The following is a 23,226-nucleotide window of genomic DNA, read 5'->3' as shown; positions in this document are numbered from 1 at the left end:
GGAGGAACGACCACTTTGTTCAAATACACTTCAGCAACCACTTGTAATTCCCCCGAGCTGTTCACTTTTGTAGGTAAGCTGGCAATATCTCCATCGAGTAACTTATGGGCACTAACGCTTGCAGCTATAGTGGATTACGCTTACCATTTTCCGCCCTTAATTTATACTGTAGGACTTATCATTTTGAAAAACTAACCGCATAAAGGTAAACGAACAATTTGCCCACACAGCTTGATGTTGTAGTCCTGTTGAGATTCCTCTGCAATCACAATGAAACGTATATAGCGTCGACAGCAATATAGACGTGAAATTTTCCGAATTAACGTACATAGGCTAAGAATGCGATGTCACATAAGGAAATATTTCGTACGTAAAGTGTTGTCCTAACTACGAAAAAATATATTTTTAGACGTGTGTTTTTCATCTTCGGCTTATCTGTAAAAAATAATAGAGTTTCACTAATACCCGAGATTTATCAATTGGCCCGATTTGGAATCAGTGTTATCACTGTTTGTAAAGCAAAAATTATAAAAACGAGTGGTGTCTGAAAATATGTTATTCAACTATAATCAACCAAAAATATCAACATTACTAATCGTGACCTTTTTGATTTGCAGAAAAGTGTGCCGGTGACATCTTCACGTTCCCCCGAGAATACCAGACAGCGGATTATGTGACAGTTTCAACGACCATTCCCAGCCTGTCAGTCGCAACCTTCTGTTTTTGCTCGAACGTCACCGACCGGATTGGACCGACGGGCGTAATGGATATCATACTCAGCTACGCGGTCCCAGCCAATCACAACGAGATGTTCTTAATTTGGCAGTGGAACCTGAACCGTTTTCTCGCCCACGTTGGACCTCTCTCTAACAGTGCCGTCACATTCGAATACGAAATACCAGTCGGAATAAATGTAAGTGCTGGGCGGTAAAAAAAAATACCTTTATACCTATAGCAGCGTTTCTCAACCGGTGCGCCATGGAAGGCTGCTTGGTGCGCCGCGAGCGAAAGGAAAAAAATGTCGAAATCAAATTAATCGGAATAAGACTTAACGGGCAAAAATACGTTTTTATTCTCAAAGGCTGGAAGTCCCTTTAAAGATATGCAACTATAAAACCCATATGCAAGCAATTTAAGAGAAATATCGGTACACCTCAAAAATGTCGCGCTCCCTTCGCTCGCAAGGTGCGCCGCCACGTTTTTATACGTTTCTAGGTGCGCCCCTAAGTAAAAAAGGTTAAGAAACACTGACCCATAGCATGAGAGCAACTGCGTTTCAGATGACTAATTTTTTTCTCAGTTTATGTAAATGCGAGATAAAGAAATACCTAAATGACATGAATTTCACAATGGTCTATATACCGGTCATGTTCAAACGGCGGATCGCGAGCGGTTCCGGATCTTTTCAACGTTTTATGCGGATCTTTTAATGCAGTCTTGAAAAAATAAATTTTCTACAGTGCCTGATGTGAATACGAATCGCAGTGTTGATAAATTTTGTAAAAAATTAAGCATAGAACGAGACACACAAATGCTGATATTTGTAAGCGTTGGAGGATAGTAAGCGACAGAAAGCCCAAATTCGATGCTATTGTAAGACCTGAAGTCTAAAACAGGTGTCGGCAACCTACGGCCCGCGGGCCGGATGCGCCCCACCAATCTAATTTATTCGGTCCGCCGCCTCTTTGACAAACTAGATAAGAGTCTATTTTAAGTACGTTTTGACTATTTTAACTATACGTAAGTGCAAAAATTTTTGCGCTTCGCGCGAATGACCTTTCTACGTCTGACTTGTGTACGTTTTTGATGCTGTCTTTTGAACTAGATCAGCGCTTCGTTGCAGCTAACGAATATATTTTTTAACATTTTCTATTTTCGGCAATGTAATACAAACTTGAAGAAATTTAAAAGAAATGCCGGTATACTTAAAAAAATCGCTCTCGCTTCGCTCGCCACGTGCGCCCCGTTTGGGCTCTAATTTTAAACCAAACAAACGCGCTTTGAGTCAACACTTTTTAAACCAAACAAACGTTTTTTTCAACCAAACAAACGCGCTTTGAGTCGCAACTGCCCCCTTCAATGTAATTAAACACGTTTTTAAGTGAAATAAAAAGATCCGAAGTCCGCCTTATTAAAAGTTGTTCTAACATTTTAATAACATAATTTTCAGTTAACATTTTGTGCGGCCCACAAAGACTTTTCTGAGTTTGATGTTGGGCCGCGACGAAAAAAAGGTTGCCGACCCCTGGTCTAAACCAACTCAGCATTTTTCTCACTAAAACAGAGAGTTGGTGCTGTAGCACACTTCACTTTTGACTTTTGCAAAGTTATCAATATGTTGTAGGGTACATTTACATAAATAAGGCACCATAAAAATTAAAGCTTGTCCAATATGTTTATTATTTGCATTTGGTGGATCGTCATGTTGTCAGGTTTGATTGTGATGGCAGAAATAATTTAAGCACCCCTGGTCTATATTGTTTCTGAAGAGCATTTATTTGCCCAGCGCTTTTTGTTGTATGTTTAAAAGTTTTGTTTAACAAATATTTTTCTGATGAAAAATATTTTCTGATGAAAAATATTTTCTGATGAAAAATATAAAGGGTATAATGAATATTGCGTATATGTTTCAAGTCTCTTTGTGATAAAATCAAATACATCTTTTTTAAATATATTATCAAGCCACTCTACCATGCTTTCGTATATAGAAAAAAATACAACACTTCTATCAGGATGGGTCCTATGTTGGCATGGTAAATCAAACAAGGTTGTACAAGCTTGCTACTTATAATAAATTTCCAGAAAATATCTAGACTTCTTAACGCTAACTCACATTTCTCCTTGGTGACTGGAAAAGTTATTTGAAGTTAGAATTTTATTTTGCTTACTTGTCCATAGTAATGACGTCATTTGGTATTCGATTATGCGCCGATATCCCTTTTCCGTAAATTTTGGACATCGGAGAAAGGTTCAAAGTACATCCGCTAGTTTCGATCATAATAAACTTATCAGGATTGGTTTATAGCCAATTGCTACTTATCTTGCTACTTTTGCTACTAATTATATTGTATACTTTAAATATTATAACTCCTCGGACTGAGGTCGCCGCTAAACTACCATGTAATACAACTGTTTTTTTCGTCTTGTTAGACCCAATTTTGCTTTTGGTTCGACTCTGCCGCGAAGCTCATGGGTCTTTACGTGAACGGTGAATATCACTCGGAACATGGCTACGATGGGTCGGTAATAAGGGGAGGAGGTACCCTTCTACTTGGTCAAGAGCAAGACAGTGTGGGTGGAAAATTCGATGCATCCCAAAGCTACACGTAAGCTGGGGATATCTCGACCTCTTTTGAACTTTTGCCATTATTTGAAATAAATCCAAACATATATGTGCGTAACATTTTGAATGTTTCAAATAACTTTCTATTTATTTTCAAAACCCAAATATCGTTTTGAGCCGAAACGTTAAGTTGAGTAGTTATACCCACGGATGGAAGTAGTAGAATCCTTTTTGGTTCGGCGCTAAACCTATAGCATTACATTAGACCAATGGTTGTCAAACTGGGGTCCGCGAGACAATTTTCTGGTGCCGCGAAGCACCTAACAAAAAATCAAAACGACGCTTCTGAAGAAGAAAACCTCTTGTGCAAAAAAATTCTGGAAACTTAATTTTCCAAAGCAAGCTGATTAGTTTCTCATTCACGCTATTGTACATTTTGAGTTGAATTGTCCATTGTAACGTCATAGTATTGCATTGTGCTAATGAGAATTAGGTTTTTACAGCTTGCTGCGCTGTCACTGTGAGCTGTACGGTCACGGTTTTAAAACTGTTCGTGATTGCTTTACACAAAAAAGTGATTCGTTAGAGGTTAACATATAGCCGAGCTGATAGCAAAGAAGCAAGTGCACCCATCCCATTGATACCATTAAAAACAAATGTTATTTTGTGTATATTTTTAAGGGACCATGAGCAATGTAAAAAGTTGCTTAGGGACCGTTGCGCAATTTTTCTAAAAAAGTTTGAGAACCACTGCATTAGACAATTGCTTAACTTAAGACATGGAGTCTTCAGAGTAGTGTTCCTTAAACTTTATTCGCGGCGACCTAAAAACTAAGCGTAAGCATAATAACGAAGCTTTGGCGACCCGATTCTCTTTAGAAATTTGGTAGTAAACAAAAAATAAGACAAAAAACATAAATAAATTCGAATTTAAAGAATATAAGCCATTTTTCGTATTTATCCAGGGATTTCTTAAATTTAAGGAAATTAAAGCTTCTTAGTTTTTGTCGCGTCGCATTGGTTACGAAACACTTCTTTAAGAGCGTGGGCTCTAATTAGTTATAGCGATAGATTCGGTTGCTTAAATTCGTCAGCGCAGTTAATACTTATCGTATCACAATCGTGCCGTTTTCGCTTGTTTACTTTATTGTTATCGCAGTTGTTTTTTCTATTTTTTGTAGAGGCACAATCAGTGACCTGTTGATCTACAAACGCCGCTTAACCGCTGCCGAGATCCACAACATCGCACGCAACTGTATTTGCCCTTATGGAAACATTGTTAACGTTGGAGCTAGCGTGGCATCGGGACAAGCACAAACAGCTAACTCATCGCAGTGCCCAACTTCTGTATCCCCATAACACCGCTATTGGATTAACGCATGCAATAGTTGCGAAGTATACTGGATATTGATCACAAAATATTTTTTGAATATTGAAAACTGCTATATTAGTGTTTTTTAACTTTCTTACGAGTTTTATGTTGCAGACCACTTGTTTGTTTGACCCCATTTTAATATAAAACCGGGAAAAGATAACGTTACTACATGATTTTTTTTCGATTGGTTTCACTTGTTTCGTCTTTTCTACTCAACTAATTTTGCGAGTTTAAGACTACAAACTTTTATTTGCGGATCCTTTACCCTTCTTTAGGTTCCGCACCGCGGCCCCCACTTTGGGAATCACTGTTTTAGACGTAGACTTTAATTAATCATGTTTTGTCGTTTTGTCTACATATTCATAAGCAATTTTCGAATATTACCTAACTGTCTGCTTTTATTGAAAAGTTTGAAATAACTTTGAAATAATAGCTTCTTCTAACATGCTTAAATATGCTGTTGCTGCCAGACATTGTATCAATAAATGGTTCTCCTGACAAAAAAATTGTTATAAGCGCCGTTGTTATATTAAAAAATATAGTTAAAAGCGCTTATAATATTTGTTTTCTTTTGCCCAAACTAACTTTAAAATATTACCTTCTACAGCAGTGGTTCTTGTGTTCTTGTAGGGTTAATTCAAACGTACATGCATTTTCTTCAATCCTGTTACATATTTTGCTAAAAATTTTACAGGCATAAAATCAATATTTGCACAGCAATACAGATGCAAATGACAACATTATTTGATTGTTTTGACACGGATTGTAACATGGGATTTGTGAGTAGTGTACATGTAACTGTCGTATGCTTGCCTCTATGCGTATTTCTACTACGAAAAGGTTATATTAAAAATCACAAAAAATCCACGGCACACTAAAGGACTGTAAGGCAGACAGTTTGAGGACAAATAATATATAATTTCCGAAGTATACGATATAGTTCGCAGCACACGTGATGAGAAAACGATTGTTTATCACGACAAACGTTGGAAAAGATTACATAGAATAAGAAAAGGAGTTTTAAAAGTTGAATGTTAAACGATTTTACAAACTAAGAACTGATGTATCTTACACCAAAAAAAAAAATATTGTAGAAAACATCGTGTATATTGCTGTTTCTGTTTGAGGTCGATAATATTTACTTGTTAATATGTTATATATTGTAAGAGTTCTAACCAGGCTTTGACTTACCAAAATCAGTGTTAGGTTGTGTTACAACCGCAAAAAAACGGTATTGTGCTCATGACAACCTGAAAAAAACAAAACAAGATGGCTCTATAAATCTAGCAAAGCAGTAAAGTTTGCGGAATCGTGCATATGGTGGATCGAAAATCGTTTGTACGTGTTTTATCTTGATTTTACAAGCGGATATCCGTGCAGTTAGTTCGTTCGTGCACTCAACATTTCCGATGAAAATCATTACAGCCAATGTTGTTTAGACGCTCGTAACTCGTCATTGTGGTCCGTTTTAAAAGCCATCATCAACGTAGGCTATGGTTGCTTGACAAACCGCGAAAAGTAACTAAAACTACACTTTTAGAATTCAGGAGGACAATCTTTACTTTTAAGTAAATATAATTTATTTAAAAAGATGGTGACGCCTTCTGTAGAATTGAACAGCGGTTTTCTGATGCCCACAGTTGGACTTGGAACTTGGAAGGTACGTGCCAATTTTTTTCGTTTTTTTTTTTAACTTGTACCACAAAGTTGAGCGATTTGTGATAAATCTATTGAAAGTAAAAAACAATCTTTTGAAATTCGACAACCATTGCAAGAAACATCTAGTTGCTCTCTGCGTATTTGACTCAAGTTCTTAACATACAAATATAATTCATACGAGTAACCGAAGTAACTTCTTACATATTTTAATATTTCCGAATCTAATCCTATACTTTCTGTTAAAAATATGTTTCATTAAAACACAGGGTTTGAAATTCCTCCAAAAAGGTAGGCGGTTTGTTAACAACTAATTCAGATATTGGATTTGGATTCTGAGAAATCATAAATTGGTTTGCGTGACAGCTCATAACGATTTATTTGATACTATTTGCAATCGATTCGGGGTATTTACAAAATCGCGTGGCGTGCTGAAATGTTGCCTATATATGCCGTGTTTCTCACAGTAGCAGCGTCCAGTTTTTTTTAAGGTTTGGTTTGGGTGACCGCTAAGTAGTTTTAAGAGACCGCAAGTGTTTCATTTAAATACCAAAAAGTTGCAAGTCCAAAATTTGGGAAACCGCTGGAGAAATTTGGGGGACCGTTTCGGCAACATTTTTTTTAAAGTGTACTAATTATACGTAAGCCGTAGTCGTTGGTCAAAAATCAGCTTCGAAGGGCTAGATCTCAGTTATTAACACACATATGTATGTATGTTTCATTGAATAGCTGAGCAGTATTTCTGCTTTTGCCTGTTTTTATTTAACAATCCTAAAAAGTATCTGAATAAAATTGTTATTTTAAATTCATTGTCTGCGGTAATTTTCACTCATTTTTTCGGCAAATCGCAATAAAATGCATTTCATTTTCTCCAAATTACTTATAGTTGTCTTTTATAACATATTTCTACCATAGCATAAGTTTATAAAAAAAAATAGAGTTTCAATATGACGCAAGGCGAGTCAGCTGGAGATGTCCCGCAAAATGTCAAACTTAATACAGGATTCACGATGCCTATTTTCGGACTTGGTACCTGGCAGGTATATGTAGATTTATGGCTAGCTAATTAATCAGGAATATTATATATGTGATTTCAGTAACTGTTTGCGTGGTGTTTCGACGCGATGTATAACAGCTTTTCTCGAAGTTAATCACAGTAGGAATTTCCGCTTGTTTGTGTCTGAATGTTACAGCTGTTTTTTCTATTTGTGCCATCGAGTTTGTGGCAGTTCTGTTTCTTTTCTACTCATAGGCTTCCAAGCCAAATTTAAATAAGTATAAGCAACAACAAAAAAACTCACTATAAAACATATTGACTTTTTTAAAACAATGTTTAAACAGAAATGTCAAGTATAATCTGAATAAGATGCCATGATTATTTTTATATGACAATAAATTTTGGTTTAAAGTGGCTTATGTGTATTTCTTCAAAAGTATTCTGTTAACTAATTAATAGATCACATTTTACCATATGTACAGTCACTCTCCTAGATAAAAACGCTTTGCTTGTCAAAACGTAAAACCAGTGACAAGCAAAATTTTTTTTGAAGTCATTAAATTGACCATTATACAGAAATCATCGGAATGCTGGTAATTAGGTTCATATTTTCGAGGTTCGTCAGTTACCCGTCATTTGCCAAATAATATAAGATAGATGCGCTCAGTTCATTTTTCCTAGGCAACTGAAGTCAAAATTATTTGTCCAAATGATAAAAATGTGGGTTATTGTGCCCAAAGACTTAAGTTAAGTCAAGTGATTTGTCGATGATTAAAGTCGATTTGGGTCACTTTGCCCAAAGACTTATGTAATTAAGTATTTCAAAAACAGGGACTTAATTGAACTAAACTAGTTCATTAACAATTTCCTTTGCGTTTTTTATTTCTTGTATTATCTTAATACTTAATTAGAAAATTGAAAATAAAAAGTTCGCATTTCTACTATTTGTTGACTGGTCATCATTTCTTATATTCCACATTGTATCTATTCAACCTAAGATGTGGTATTGAACAAAATAATTTATATGTTTTTAAAATATGCCCAATAGACTTAAATGAAGTTAAGTAATTCAAAAACAGTTAATCAAGCGAACTTATTCCAATTAGGCTATTGCAACACTGGGAGCAGGCACTTGAACAAAACGGCTAATATCCCACTTCCTATATAGCTATCAATAATAACATCTTTGCGCTCAATTTCAGTCAGGGCCCGGCGAGGTGGTGGCTGCTGTGGGCAAGGCAATAGAGGTGGGATACCGACACATCGACTGCGCTCACTTGTATCAGAACGAGGCAGAAGTCGGGGCCGGGATTAGGGCGAAGCTTCAAGACGGCACTGTGACCCGGGAAGAGCTCTTTGTTACGTCAAAGGTGACGATTGTTTACTTTCAAAATTTTGAATCGTTTGAATTTTTTAGCACGTGGGACGAGTTAGGCATATTAATAATTATGATAAACAAAAACAGCTCCTCGGGTAATTGTACGTTTTAACCAACGTTTCATAAAAACTTTATTCCCCTTCTTTCGAATGAATGACACCAAATGCTCGCAGTATAAAGATTCGAAAAATTATAAAAAAGGTGCAAGCAACAATATGACAAGAAATCATTTAAAATAAGGTGAAATTTGTTAAAACAAAGCAGAGCACTATAGGCTGTATATTTGTAGTTTTTTTCTCATGCTTTTTTCGGGGTATTTCTTCTTGTAAAGTATAAGTTTTTTGCTGATGAAGTATTTATTTACTATGGATATATATCATACGATCTATATATATCTAAATGATGTGTGCAGTCCCATTTTCGAGTTAATATTAATCCGGTTCTAAATATACAGCCACGTGCTTACATTACCCCGGAAAATTCAACAAAAAGAACAAACAAATAAAATACGTTTTTTTTATGCCACACACGCTGAGCGTTATTCCGCTGCGGAACTTTCGAAAATCAGGTCTTGACTAACTTTGAAGTCAGAGAGTTTGACTGTGTTGCGTTGCACCTATCCCTCGGCACGCTAATAACGTACTATGTATTTTTAGTCATTTTGCAAAAGGTACAAGTTTGAACAGAACCTTTTCTGCCAAAAAAACTAATAATGCCAAATAAACTGCGTTAGGAATTTAGATTTTTACGCTAATTGTAGGTCCGGCATGCACAAATATTTTCAAAGTATATAGTATTACGTGATTTGCAGTTTGCAATATGACTGGAAACTAACCTTTTGTTTTTTATTTCATACCTGAAAACGCCTATAAGTATACGAGCATTTAGCACAAAATTCTTCACTTCGTTTTACCAGTTTTTTAACACGTTTTTTATGGACGCCTAAAGTACGTGAAAGCAATTTACAGAGTACCCAGCTGTGCAAATCCCAAGGAATAAATCGGAGGTACCGTGACAAATGTCATGTAATTACAACTGGCGTACCTTTATCGAAAGGTCGATCACTAATAGCACGACATTTATTAAAAATGCGTTAACACACGTATAGGCTACATTAATCACGTTTTATCGCTAGTTACCTGGGCAGTATCTTATACTGTTGCGTTGCACGCTGCATCAAACTGAAGTCGTGCAATGATAATTAGTTTTTTCGTCAAAAGCGGTCAGTATTGATTAGTGGTTGACAAACGATCTCGTGCAACACTTCGATTGACCCAAATTATTAAAAATGATGCTTAAGTAAAGCCAAAAGTGATTAAGTCCAGCAAACACGCACACTGCAAGCGGTTCCCTTTCGCTGTTTTAATTTATCCTAACTTCCTTCGTGTTTTGCTAGTGTAAGATTCTCAAATCGATCTTGCAAATATTTGATTTAAATTACCAATTGTTGTTAACGTGATCACTAAGTCGGCGGTAAAGTTGCCAGGATAACAATGAATAACGGTTAACTCGCACGACAATTAGGCTAACACGACAAACAGTTACTTGCCAGCATATTGATTGTCCTGCCGTGATTCTTGTTGCCAAGTCTAACAGTTTTTGTTAAAAATATAGGTTTGCTGGGCCGTCAAAACTAAATCTTTAATAACTTAGACTTAAATATGCCCTTTATAATTCATTTTCAGCTTCAAGAAGGTTATTTTTTTTTGCTAGTATTATTTACCAATTCTAAAAAAGTTATACTTAGTATGAAAAAGGAAAAATGGTTCCACATACGTGTATAACAACTGTAAACCTCACCACAGGCTAGTTGTTTAACTGGAGATTCCCTTTAATATGGAATTGTTTGCACTAATAAAAATCCATTGAATAAATTTACTAAGAAACGTAATTCGAAAAGTTATCCGACAAATAAACCCTGCGCGTTGGTTGTTTTTTACTCGCTTCCATCCGAGTCGGATTAGCTTAGTTTGTAGATCGATGGGACTAGTATGACCGAGGTCGTGAGTTCGAACCTCACCGCAGGCTAGGTTTTCTAGCCTGGCTTGTATGAATATCCCTATTGGATCGTCCCATTCGGTTATTCTGTTGTTGAAGACTTGCGGTTTACTTCTATGTAAATATATTTTATTGTTCATGATTTCTATAGTTATGGGCCAACTCTCACCATCCCGATGACGTCAGGGCAGCCTTTATGACGAGTTTAAAGAAACTCGATCTGAAATACCTCGACCTGTATCTTATCCATACCCCAATGGCCTACAAGGTAAGGAGAAAATGTAAATATTTTCAATATATAATGGGTTATTATTTATTATTTAAAAACTTTCTTTTTCTTTTTTTTTCTTTTGCGATGTGATATTTTTTGCTTTATTCTATTTCGAGCACCATTCAAGAAAAAAAATACAGAATGCAAACCTGCCGAGGATTCTTTGCAAAAAGATTCAAAACCAATGGTATAATTCGGATTCGCTAATCGCCTGATTGTTAAGTTGTTGGATAAAATACATCGAATTATGACTTTTTGGCTTTAACTACTTTAACTACAAAATCTTTGGACAAGTTTTAAATAATAAATAAAATTTGTAAAGTTACCTATGGATTGCGGCATATGGTCAAAATATGCAAAAATATACATTTTCCATGTTAATTCTACTGGTTATGAAACATTAACTTAAAAAAAAATAAAAAAAATGGGAACACCGCGGAAAACCTGATATGATCTTGCGGCACACCGTTTGCGGGACACTAGTCCAGGTCAAGTAGGTCTATATCAGATTGCCGTTAAATTTACCTATTTCATAGTAAGACAACAACTGACTTTGTTAACGTCAGATGTGCATTCGGTTTAATTGTATAGTTGATCAGGCTAGTTTTCATCTTTTTGATTGAACTGGGCAAAATTGCAAATGACCTTACTTAATAAAAGCTTGAGAAGCGCACCGCTCCGAACGAAAATCAGTCAGCAAGGTGTAAAACTGATGCCATTTATAGGCGAAATGCATATTTGTATTAAAGTTTTACACCTTGCTGACTGATTTTTGTTCGGAGCGGTGCGCTTCTCAAGCTTTTATTGATAAATTTTAGAACTTTTATCGTCGGCATTATGTGTTCTGTTGGAGGGCCAGATTCTGTTGTTAATACACATACAAAGCTGACCTTACTTAACTGAGAGTTTGATTCTGCAGAGAGGACCAGAAATCATGCCGGTAGATGGCAATAAGGAGAGAGTCGGAGATGATACTGACTACATGAAAACGTGGAAGGTTTGTCCTAAAGCATTGTTGTTTAATCGTAAAACATACTACGACTATACCCAGTGTGCTCATTCATGATTCATTAATGTTGCAAACCTTGAAAATTGTGTTTAACCGTTTCAATTCGGACACTGTTAGGTCTATGAACAAAACTATTGTCAATTGTTTTTAATGGCAAACAACATGTTGTTCCATTCCGCCCGAGAGCAAAAGCATTCCATCATTAAAGTTAAAAAAAATGAAATGAAGACAGAGTTTAACAAATAAAAAATGATACTTATAACAAGCTTCTCGGGTCGATAAATACAATAATACAAAAAAGGTGAAAAGCATCCCCTATTTGAAAAAAGTAAACTGATCTATCCGAGATCTAATCGACACAACATAAAGTTGCATTTTGCGAAGACTTTGTAAACTTTACCGAAAACTTAACACTATATAGTGTAACATCACCAAGCGTAATATTTGTTTTGTCGAAAAGCGTAGTTGCCCGTTGAATGCTTATAAAGATGATTCTGCTCCTAAACTTATTAAATTTTACGTTCCTGCAAACCAGAGTTGATTCAATTACGTTAATTCAGTTTAATTTCAATTTCAATTACAATTACTCCCTTAAATATTTCATTTACATTACAGTTACAATTACATTAAAAACTCTAATTAATTACAATAACAAAATTGCAATTTACTAATTTTGCCATTGCTGCTGAAATATGGAAAACAGTTTATGTCCTATCGCTTCCCAAAGAAAATAAACAACGTAAAAATATATTGGAACTTCCAATATATTGAGCCAAAATTTTAGAAAATTACAATTACAATTAGAATTACACAGAATGAAAATGCCTCAATTGCATTACAATTACCATTACATTAAAAGCTGTAAGTAATTACATCAATTATAATTACAAATTACAATTGATCCAACTCTGCTGTAAACATCACAGCCCCGAGGCCAACATGTCTTATTTCAACTTTTTTCTCTCTTAAAGTGTCTGGAACAACTCCAAGAGGAAGGTCTCGTCCGGAGCATTGGAGTGTCTAACTTCAACAAGTTTCAGATCGAAAGGGTCTTGAGAGAGGGCAAGGTTCCACCGGCCGTTAACCAGATAGAGCTGCACCCCTACCTAGTCCAGGAGGAGCTCGTCACCTTCTGTCAGCAACGCGGCGTCGTTGTGACGTCATACAGCTCGCTTGGATCTTCCGGTCGACCTTGGTAAGCTGTACTAATAGATGCAGGCGATGTGTTTTTTTTTACATTCAACAACAAATGCACAAACTTGGTTGTATTAGTTAAAATTATCATAAAGCTCTGGTAGGGTTTTCTCTATTATAATGGTATTGGAAAGAAGAGGCAATTTTGCATAAAACGGTTCACTTCAGGAGTCCTTGCATCTGAAATCTTTTAGGGTCTTAAAACAAGAATTGTGTAATCGAAATGAGTTCACGTTTTCTACCGGCAAAATTAATGGCTCTTTGTCTTTAATGCCTCGCTCGCTAGCATAGCTGGATTCTCAAAGAAACTGTTTGTAGCCTATGTGGTTAGGAAAATAAATTAAAAAAAACGTACCAGCATTCTCCTTCAATTTAGTTTAAATATATGTATATATATATATATATCTTTTTATGTATATATATATATCTTTTTTCGAATTAATTGTTTACGTTGTAGTGATCAATTTTCGGCCTTATTAGGCAACCCTAATTTAATGATGTAAGTTAGAGTTATGATATTTTTGGATGGCGTTGAAGCTCCTATAATAATACAATGTCCCTGTAGGAAATGTTGTTTTGCTATGCGTTAATATAAAGCCTGCTTTTTATATTTTGTGTCATATTTTACTTAATAACATTTAGCTGGTTGGATAATAGTAACAAAACTATACTATATTGCTCAAACGCTTTTGTTTGGAGCCAGAATTAGGAAGAAAGTTATTGGAACCTGTTCTAATAAAGAGTTATTAACCCAACCACCAGATATAATTCAACAACAACAATTATACGACAAAATGCCTGAAAGATTCCTCATTGTAATGCTTCACCAATGTACGTGCCTAGAGAGAACACTAAACTGTACATTACAACATATCGCTTTATAGGGCCAAGAAGGATGACCCGCGCTTGCTGGAAGATCCTAAGTTGAAGACGATCGCTGACAAGGTGGGGAAGACGGTTGCCCAGGTCCTCCTGCGCTTCCTGATCCAGAGAGGAGTGACGGTGATCCCGAAGAGTGTCAAGCCAACACGGATCGAATCGAACTTTAAGGTTTGTGCCGCGTTTTGCCTAATTCGTGCAAATAAGCCGTTTACGATTTTTTAAAAGGATTTCTGTTACGTAAAACTAATCAGGCCCCCATCTAATTAACACTGTTTACAGCCCGAGGCATCAAGGTTTTTTTGCAACCATTTGTAACGGGTTTTCCCTCAGTAGTTGCAGATATGAAGAAGGTTTATTTTCGTTTTTGCCTAAAAAGAATTGCACTTCGACCAGTTCACTCTTTTGGGAATATCATATCAATCAGAAAAGCCAAAAAAATTGAAAACAAGCTGACAAAGCCTAATTATACACGCTTCTATTTTGCGTATGAATAATGACTTTGCCCAAAATGTGTACCGCCACCTTAGCATGACTATTGCCAATCAGTCTGAATCCATATTTGCAAGCAGTTTCGCAATATGCCTGAACAGAAGTGGAATACTTTTTTTCATGTAAAGCTTTTTTTTTTCATGCTTTTCCAGATTTGCGATTTTCGAGTTGAACGTTCTAATTTTTTAAAATATAATTTAAGAAGAATGCTTTAAATTAAGAAAACAATTTGCCACTTTAGATTTACGATTTTGAGTTAAGCGAAGAGGACATGTCGATTATCAAATCGTTCGACAGAAATTGGAGGGCGGTGCCTTTTCCAGGGTAATGTTTACAGAAAACTATTTATTTATTTTTTAATATGTCTGAAATTAAAAAAAATATGTTTATAATGTATTAAAAAAACTATTTTCTGCCATTTGATTTAGTAACAAAAAGAATATTCACTAATGCTAGTTTTGTTTTCACAGTGATGTAAATTTGAAATACTTTCCATTCGTCGAGAATTATTCGGAATGAACGTCTTGGAATAATCTTGGTTACAAAGTTTACAAGACATGATATCTCTAAACACCTTCTTCGATTGGTCAAACGAGCAGTTTTGGACAATTAATTTTTTTGCAAGTACAAATACAGCTTTTTCTCAGAAGTCCAACACAAATACAAAAAGTTATATTTTCATCAATCGTAGACAAATAAAAATCTATACAAGGTTAATGTATTTTCAAAATATCAGCAAACCCAACACATGCATGCATTTTAGTCACAGTGGTTTTAGAAACAACAAAAGTAGCAAAAGAAAAATGTTAATACAGCGGTATAAAAGTTTTACAGAGAAAGACAAAAAAATATTTTCGATGATTGAACGGGGCCGTACGCCCTACATCACAATTCAGTCTTCGAGGTGAGATTAAAAAGAAATGGCCTTGTTCTTTAAATTAGATTTCCTTCGGTTTTGAATCGACGATGTTCAGGTTTTGAAAGAAAGGTAATAAAAATAGACTGAAATCAATTAGCGACAAACAACAAAACCAGACCACAAAATCTAATGTATACAATAGGGCAGTTTGAGTAGAGTGAAAATATACCTGAAGTGAACATGAAAGTAACACGTTTTAGCTAGGTTGAACTTTTCAATCATTTCGTTACGAAACAACCAATATAATCGCAATACAGAACAAGTGCAATTTCTTTACAACAAGTCGTAATCATTTCTATAATTTTGAGCAAATCAAAAGAACAACTTTTCAAAGTTCACATGTTTCGTACATTACGTTCCTTAACGGCTTTTGACTCGGCAACCTTCACGTGACTTGCTCTTATTTGGCCTAACATCCAGTGGAGAAAATAAAGCAATTTTAGATAAGTTGCATTAAATCAGTAAGTTGGTTAACCACTTGTTATGGCGAGGTAGCCAACCGAAGCATCCCTTGTTTATTCTCCCCAATTTAACTAATAATTTCTAACCATTTGGGCATGGTTCCCTGTGGTAAAATAAATAAAAAATATTATATAGCCTACATTTAAATGATTACCGTAAAATTTGAGTTGACCTGCAATTAATCAAGTTGTGACCTGCAGTTCTTTATTGCGAGAGGGGCCAATAAAACTCATTTTGGCTAATAGCGCTACAAACGCTAACATCTTAGATTATTGTCAAAGTTGCTCAAATATAGGGGTAGGTAACCACAGGTTAAGAAAAACTGGGTTAATCTAAATATCCGGTGTTTTGGAACAAATAGAGGAGAAAATAGCTTTGGAGGGCTAAGCACTAAATCACTTTTATAGTTGTCCAATTCTTGTGTGTGTTAGGGTGGGGGGTGTTTTGGAACAAATGGAGAAGAAACCAACTGCCCTTCGATCCACGCCCGATCGACCGAGTACCGTTTCTCCCGTAACTAAAAACAGGTGGTTTCGGTTGTGTTTGGAACAAATAAAGGAGAAAATGGGGTTGGAGGAATGAATACTAAATCACTTTTAGAGTTTTCCTATTTTCGTACATATAAGGGCGAATTGTTTTGAACACAAAGAGGAGAAAATAATCCCGCCCTGCGCTCTACGCTCCACCGGCCTAGCACCGTTCTGCCGTAAATTAGGCGGTCTCGGTTGTTTTTGGAACAAATAAAGGAGAAAATAGGTTACGAGGGATGAATACTAAATCACCGTTAGAGTTGCCCTCTTGTTGTTTATGTATGGGGGAGGGGTGTTTGGAATAAATAGAGGGGAAAATAGCTTTGTAGGGTTTACTACTAAATAAATATTAAAGTTTCCCAGTTTTTTTGCATGTCAAGGGAAAGTCACATCAACTGAAGATGATACAAGCTCGTATCGAAACGTCTTAATCAAGATGCTGTCGATCTGCTCGACCTTTTTGGCTTTGCAATTTATTATGAAGGGAAAGTGTTTTGAAACAAATAGAGGAGAAAATAACTTCTCCCCTCGCTCTACGCCCGATCGACCGCGTACCGTTCTTCCGTTACTAAGGCCGCCTCGGTTGCTAAGGAGAGGACGCTGACTTCTTCTTCTCTTGGGAAGAGTGCGGTGTCGGGATTTGGAAGCTGTTCCCGACCGAACTCCGCTCCCAACGATGTCGGACGGCCATCCGGACTTCCCCGTTAAGGACGCAGTAAACGAGGAAGAGGAAGAAGCCCTGGAGTCCGTTGGTGATCACGAACACGTAGAGGAATGCGTGGCTGCTTACTGCGGTTCAAACACAATATTTGTTATATATATCTACTTTTTTTAGGAGGGGGGGGGGGATAATTGCGTTGAAAATGGTCGATGACCGGATATGACTTAACAATTAACAACCAAGAGAAAATTATGAAGTAAAACTTAATAGGAAGATGAGTTTGTATCTGTCGGTTAGGGTATAATAGAAATTGATTTGCAATCACGTTGCTACCTGCCGGTTTTTAAATAAAACAAAAAACGTTGTTTATTGAAATGAATTGAACCAAGTCATGACGGGAATATTACAACAATTAATAACTAAAAATAAGTATTATCACCAAGTTAAATAAAGTCGTTCATGAGTTCGTTAGTTTTAGTATAAATCAATGCTTCGAATATCTTTTGGTTTTATTTGGATTTTCTCTAAGCTTCGGCAGACAGATTTTTCACAAAATAAAAATGATAAGAGTTAAAAAAGAATCGGTTGCCTGGAGTACGCAAAAAAAAAATTACTAATAAGTTATATAATCGAGGGTGTTTATTTGTTGATTTTGAGAGAAATCATGCCTAAAAGTGAATTTTAGCCTCGTCTATAAACCACGTTTACCAAATCTTTCATAAATAGTGTTTTCACATGTAACTAAAGTTAGGTTTTGAAAGAAATGTCATAGAGATCACAATAAAATAGATATTATTCTATGGAAATACCTTTACAACTCAAGAACGTTTTATTGCTAAAAAGCTAAAGTTATTTTTTTCTAAGTTTTAGTCATTGAAAGCAGAAAGTTCGATTTGACTGCAAAGTTGAATAGTGATTGTGTGTTTATATTTTGATCGAATTTAGGTTATCGCGTTTCGACTTAAAAAAAGGGAATTGAACTCCACATTTTAAAGGGATACCGACACTATAAAGGGTAGATTACAATATGTTTTAGTAATGCTCAAACTTAAGACGGTTCTCAAAAACAACTATGGTCTGATAATTCTAACATATTGCATCACTCAACGAAACTGCTTACCTTGAATAGTTCCGATACACCAGGGAATGCCTAAAGCCGGCACTAGCATAAGCATGGCCTTAAAACCGGCCTTGGCGTGCCTATAATTGGCCTCGACCAAGTTGGCAGTGCTGTTGTTGCGCTCCGCGTAGGGCCTGAAGTTCTCCGATTCCTTGCTCATATTGAAGACAAAGTGACCGACCCGAACAAGCAGGATTGTATTGACGAGCACCACGAAGCAGATTGGAGCCAGGACCCCTACGATCATGACCACCGATCCCGGCTGCAGAAAGCAGCGGTTGAACCTGGAGGTTGCATCCGGGAAGGCGGCCTGGACACAAAATGGCGCTCGTTTTAGCAGTCAAAATTAAACCACCGGTTTGTCTTATGGGTTGCCCGGAATCGCTTAGGTGGGATTATTTGCTTTTTAAACACGCGGTTAACATAGGAAGCTATTTCTGGTTTACGTATGACTCTGTATATGGCGTTTTACTCTACAGCTATATGCCTGCACAGTAACACATAACAAGTTAGGATAAAAAGCATACAATGCGTTTATTTTATTAAGTTGGATGTGGTTTACGATACAATGGCAATGTTGCAAAGATGTTACCGATTCGCACCAAGCTCGAAAATCACATTAACTAGATTGTTAAGAATTGCTTTATAGATATAGTTTGAGTACACATGGCGTAAGTATAAATTGAATTGTTACAAAAAAGTTTAGTAAAAAGTGATAGTTTAAGCAATTTAATGTCCATGTTTAAACAACCTTATAAAAACACATTTATATGGTACGCTTAGCGCCTTTAGGTTATAATATCTACTCAAAATTGGGTGAAGTCTTATCACATGCCAAACAAGCATTTATGTAGATATAATATGCAAAAATATAAGGCGGAGGGGATGGGTCGTTCCTTTAGCGTATTTCCGGCTGAATCCAAAACACCTTTTGTAAGATTTGGGCCAGGCAAATCGCTCCAGCGAATACACAAAAACGTCGAACTATTGCTACATAACCAAGTTCAATTCCCACCTGAAAAAGTTGCGGGGTCGCTGCCATGTAGGTGTGGGTGGGGAATCCACCTCCAACAGTTGCGACCACTATTAGGGCGGGGATTCCCCAGGCCAACACGGAGGTGACAACCTTCTGCTTTTTGCTCTGGTGACCCCGAAGCGCGCTGCCGAAAGTCTTTCTCGCTAAGGTAATACCCTCTGTCAGCATCCAGGCGACTGGTTGGAGGAAAGGCAGGTGTTAAAACGGTAAGTAGGCCTATATAGCCTTTTTAGGAGAATGCCATAGAAACCTGAAATGTTTTGCGTTTTATGTTGTTGTGGGTTTGTATTAAAAGGAACTTCGCGTTCGTTTCTTTTTAACAATAACCCACCGTAAAATGCATGCGGCTATTTATTAACGTTTTATTGACACCTTCCTTTTTGTATAGGTAGGTTTTAAGCAAAGAATATGATTCTTGAATTTTCTTTACAGTGTGAAAAGCATGCATAGGGTGTGGATTAACGTTTTAGTGATATACTTTTATTCATGTGTATAGGTAGGTTTTATATAGGTTGGTTTAAGTGTAGGTTTTATATAGGTAGCTTCTAATATAGGTAGGTTTAAGCAAAGTATATAATTTGAGTCACTAACGTTGTGATTTAAAGCGAGAGGAGAATTTAAGCAAAATTAAATTAAGTTTTTTGTTTATTGAAAGCAACTAGGAATTGTCTTGTTTCGGATTACTATTTCGAAATAGTAACTACAAACTTTAAACTAAAACAAAAATGTCTAATGTGGAGTCAGTACTTTTGTGACAATAGGGATGACCGATAATATCCAATCGGAGCCGATGGCCGATGCCAATATAGGTCTCGTCCGATACTAGGGTGGTATCGGCGTTCATCTAATGATAAATTAATATAACGACAGACAAGATTTGCCCTTCAAAGCACCAACTCTACATTGAAAGCTAAATTAATCAAACAATAGTAGGTTAACATCTTGGGGCAACTAATCTTAAAGCAAATTTGATGCCTTATAAATCACCAAAAAAAGCAAAAAATTGATGCCTTCTAAATCACCAAAAAAAAAGCAAAAAATTAGTGCCTTATAAATCACGAAAAAACAGCAAAAAATTGATGCCTTATAAATCACCAAAAAAAAAGCAAAAAATTGATGCCTTATAAATCACCAAAAATAAGCAAAAAATTGATGCCTTCTAAATCACCGAAAAAAAGCAAAAAATTGAGGCCTTATAAATCACCCAAAAAACGCAAAACATTGATGCCTTGTAAATCACCAAAAAACATTACTCTGTACGTTGTAACGTTGTCAATTTTGATTTTCTTAGCAGAGTATTGACTGTATTTGGTATCGTATCGCAAAATATCGGATATGGAATGAAACTTCAAGTATCGGACAAACCTGATTGTGACATGATAAAAAGCGAGACACAGAAATTCACAAGTTTACCCATCCCTATATTAAACCAACCTCCCTACCTGAGCAGAGCAGAAAGTAGTGCGCCAACACTGCCACCATCTGGCAGGCCGCTCGATTGTAAAGCGCCAGGTCGCTGAAGAGCGCCACCACGTGGAATATTAGGAGTGCGGCGACCAGGTTGACTTGCACAACGGTTCGGTTCGATCGCAGCTTTTTGCGCACGACAAGCAGCACAATTAGCGCCAGTATGAGTGAGATAACCGAGATGACGCCGACAATGTAGGACAGGATCTGTGAAGCAATGTTAAAGTTATAAGTATCTGTTTTAAAGTTTACATTAGTTTCTGATGCGATTTGGTCCGAAGTGTGTTGATCGAAAATTGCCCTTGAACTGTGCATATATGTGTGTGCTCAAGAGGACTAGACAAAAAAGAAAGACAAAGGCTACAACAATAGCACCAAGGTTTATTATTATATATAAAGTGTTGCAGGCATAATGATGATAATCTAAAACAGCTCTTCTGGTAATTGTATATTATTATGTTGCGCATCAAAGCTTTCATGTTTAACAAAGGACGGTGAATTTGTCTACCCGATGGAACAAGCCAAAAATAAAACAAAAACAAATAATAAAGAAGCATACTTTGTATTCGCAAATATATTTAGATGGACCTGTAACATGTGTACGTGGTAACTATTTTGTAGATTTTTAGGCTAAACTTTTACTACTCAGAGTTCATTAGTGTGTTTTATTGTGGTGAATTTAACTCAAAAAAAAGGAAGTCACGTGCCAATCGAAATTATATAGATACATAAACGTAAAGTATTAAAACAATAAAAAATCGATAACTTTTGGTATTGCGTTTTAAGCGATCAACCCAAAACTTGGCATCTGATAAGTTACTTCATTAAAGTTAGACTGGTTAAAACAAGAATTAGGAAAGCACAATGCTAACTGGTTCGACCATCAGTCTGCAGCTATTTGAAAGGACTCGTTAAGCACAACATCCAATAGGATTTATTATTTAACATTTAATCAAAACAGTTGCCCTTCGATCAAACCCCGATGATTGACAGTTGTACTGACCGATACAGCGTGAGGCTCAGTGAAAGTGGTCAACGACATGACAGACGCGAAGATGGTTGAGTGGTTTGATTGACAGCTGTAGTTGATTGACGTCGGGTTGATGGTGGTGATGCCGAATGATGAGAACCTAAACACAAGACGTATCACACCACTTCCTCTGTTATTTGACAGTTTCAATTTCAATTAGTTTCGATGGCCGAGGTGTCATTGTTGTTTTAAAGAAGTTAAAATGGCTTAAAAAAATGCGTTCATGATAACTAAAAAAAAAGATTTTTCAAAGGTGCATTTGCACACAACAAAATTCTATGAAATTCTTATTAAATACAAAACTTAAGGCATAGCTAACCACGAAACTTTCAACTGTTTTTTATAATAGTGAATTATCATTTGATTTGAATCGCAAAACTATCTTTTACATTTTGCAGGATTTTGGAGATTACCTAATTATAAAGAAAAAGTTCAAAAACACAAAACAAACGTTTACCCTGACATTCGCAATTGTCGCGAAATTGCTTTAACTCTTCTTATGTATGTCTATTTCATTCTAACATGGTGAAACGCCTTTTATAACATTATTAATGGCCTAGAGCATAAGTTTTGACACCTCCGTGTAGGTTTGTAGATTGGTATTGTTTGTTAAGTATCTTCTAGGCTGGCATTGCCTCTAACTGAGAGGGCGCTGTAATTATCAAATTGCAATCAGCGCTTTGCTAGCGTTTCGAGTAAGCAGTAAACACAAGGCAGCTTTAGTCACTTGGTTTTGTTTATTTTTACGCTGTGGAATAGAGTTATTGTGATGCCTTGGAATTATAACAAAGCTTTGGTCACTGCACAGAACGCAATCACTTCTGGTACGTAATTACTAAATATATTTCTTGTAGAGCGCAATTGTTTTTTATGCTTGATTGTACTTGTTTAACTTAGGCTTACTTATGTATAAAAATCTAGACTATACAAAATGCTTTGCAAAATGTAGCTTAAACAGTTATGAATTGTATACATATGGTTGCGCGATTTCATTCCAATTGCATGCAGAAAAGTGGCAATTTCTTGATAAGCTTTCATTTTATTAGTTTTGTTGTGAAGGCCTGTTTTATCAAGTAGACCTATATCCAAACTTTATGAATTTGCACGTAAAGATATAGTTTTTAGCGACAGTGAAACCGTATAGGCCTAAGAAAAATGTCGGCGGCTCACTTGGTGCTGTTGTCCAGAAACACGCAGCGCATTCGGGCCTCCCTGACCCTGACGTTGTGTGGGTTGGCTGGTTCCGACCCCGCGTTGGCCAAAAGTTCCGTAAAAGCGGGCAGGGAGCAGTTAAGTGGCACCGTGTAGTTAATCGGGACCGAAAATGGCGGAACAACTGCGATCAGGGCCAGCAGTGGAAACCGGACTTCCTGGACCGCGGAACCGCGCCCTGGCCACACCGGCGCCGTCAGGAAGCTCATCATGACCCCAAGACTGGGAGTGTGATACGCTATCGAAACCGTTTGGTT

At 36.5% G+C, this 23,226-nt stretch overlaps 2 protein-coding genes across 2 annotated transcripts; one reads left to right on the top strand and one right to left on the bottom strand.

The window, feature by feature from the left end:
* Positions 1-6,249: 6,249 nt before the first annotated feature.
* Positions 6,250-15,103, top strand: LOC146163376 (aldo-keto reductase family 1 member B1-like). The gene is made up of 8 exons (XM_083381076.1): positions 6,250-6,318; positions 8,514-8,681; positions 10,839-10,955; positions 11,878-11,955; positions 12,939-13,162; positions 14,046-14,211; positions 14,774-14,856; positions 15,003-15,103. Exons 1-8 carry the CDS (start codon positions 6,250-6,252, stop codon positions 15,049-15,051), a joined length of 954 nt encoding a protein of 317 aa, XP_083237202.1. The 3' UTR covers positions 15,052-15,103.
* Positions 15,104-15,226: 123 nt separating this feature from the next.
* On the bottom strand, positions 15,227-23,226 carry LOC146163375 (adhesion G-protein coupled receptor D1-like). The gene is made up of 6 exons (XM_083382131.1): positions 22,928-23,226; positions 21,731-21,857; positions 20,703-20,934; positions 19,240-19,436; positions 18,225-18,534; positions 15,227-17,232 (listed from the first exon to the last, which is right to left on the bottom strand). The coding sequence occupies exons 1-6, from the start codon at positions 23,179-23,181 to the stop codon at positions 17,030-17,032; spliced, it is 1,323 nt and encodes a 440-aa protein (XP_083238257.1). The 5' UTR covers positions 23,182-23,226; the 3' UTR covers positions 15,227-17,029.

This window comes from Ascidiella aspersa, chromosome 2 (genome assembly GCF_963924565.1).
Source record: "Ascidiella aspersa chromosome 2, kaAscAspe10.2, whole genome shotgun sequence".
Taxonomy (NCBI): domain Eukaryota; kingdom Metazoa; phylum Chordata; class Ascidiacea; order Phlebobranchia; family Ascidiidae; genus Ascidiella; species Ascidiella aspersa.
This window is presented reverse-complemented; position numbering and strand designations above follow the sequence as displayed.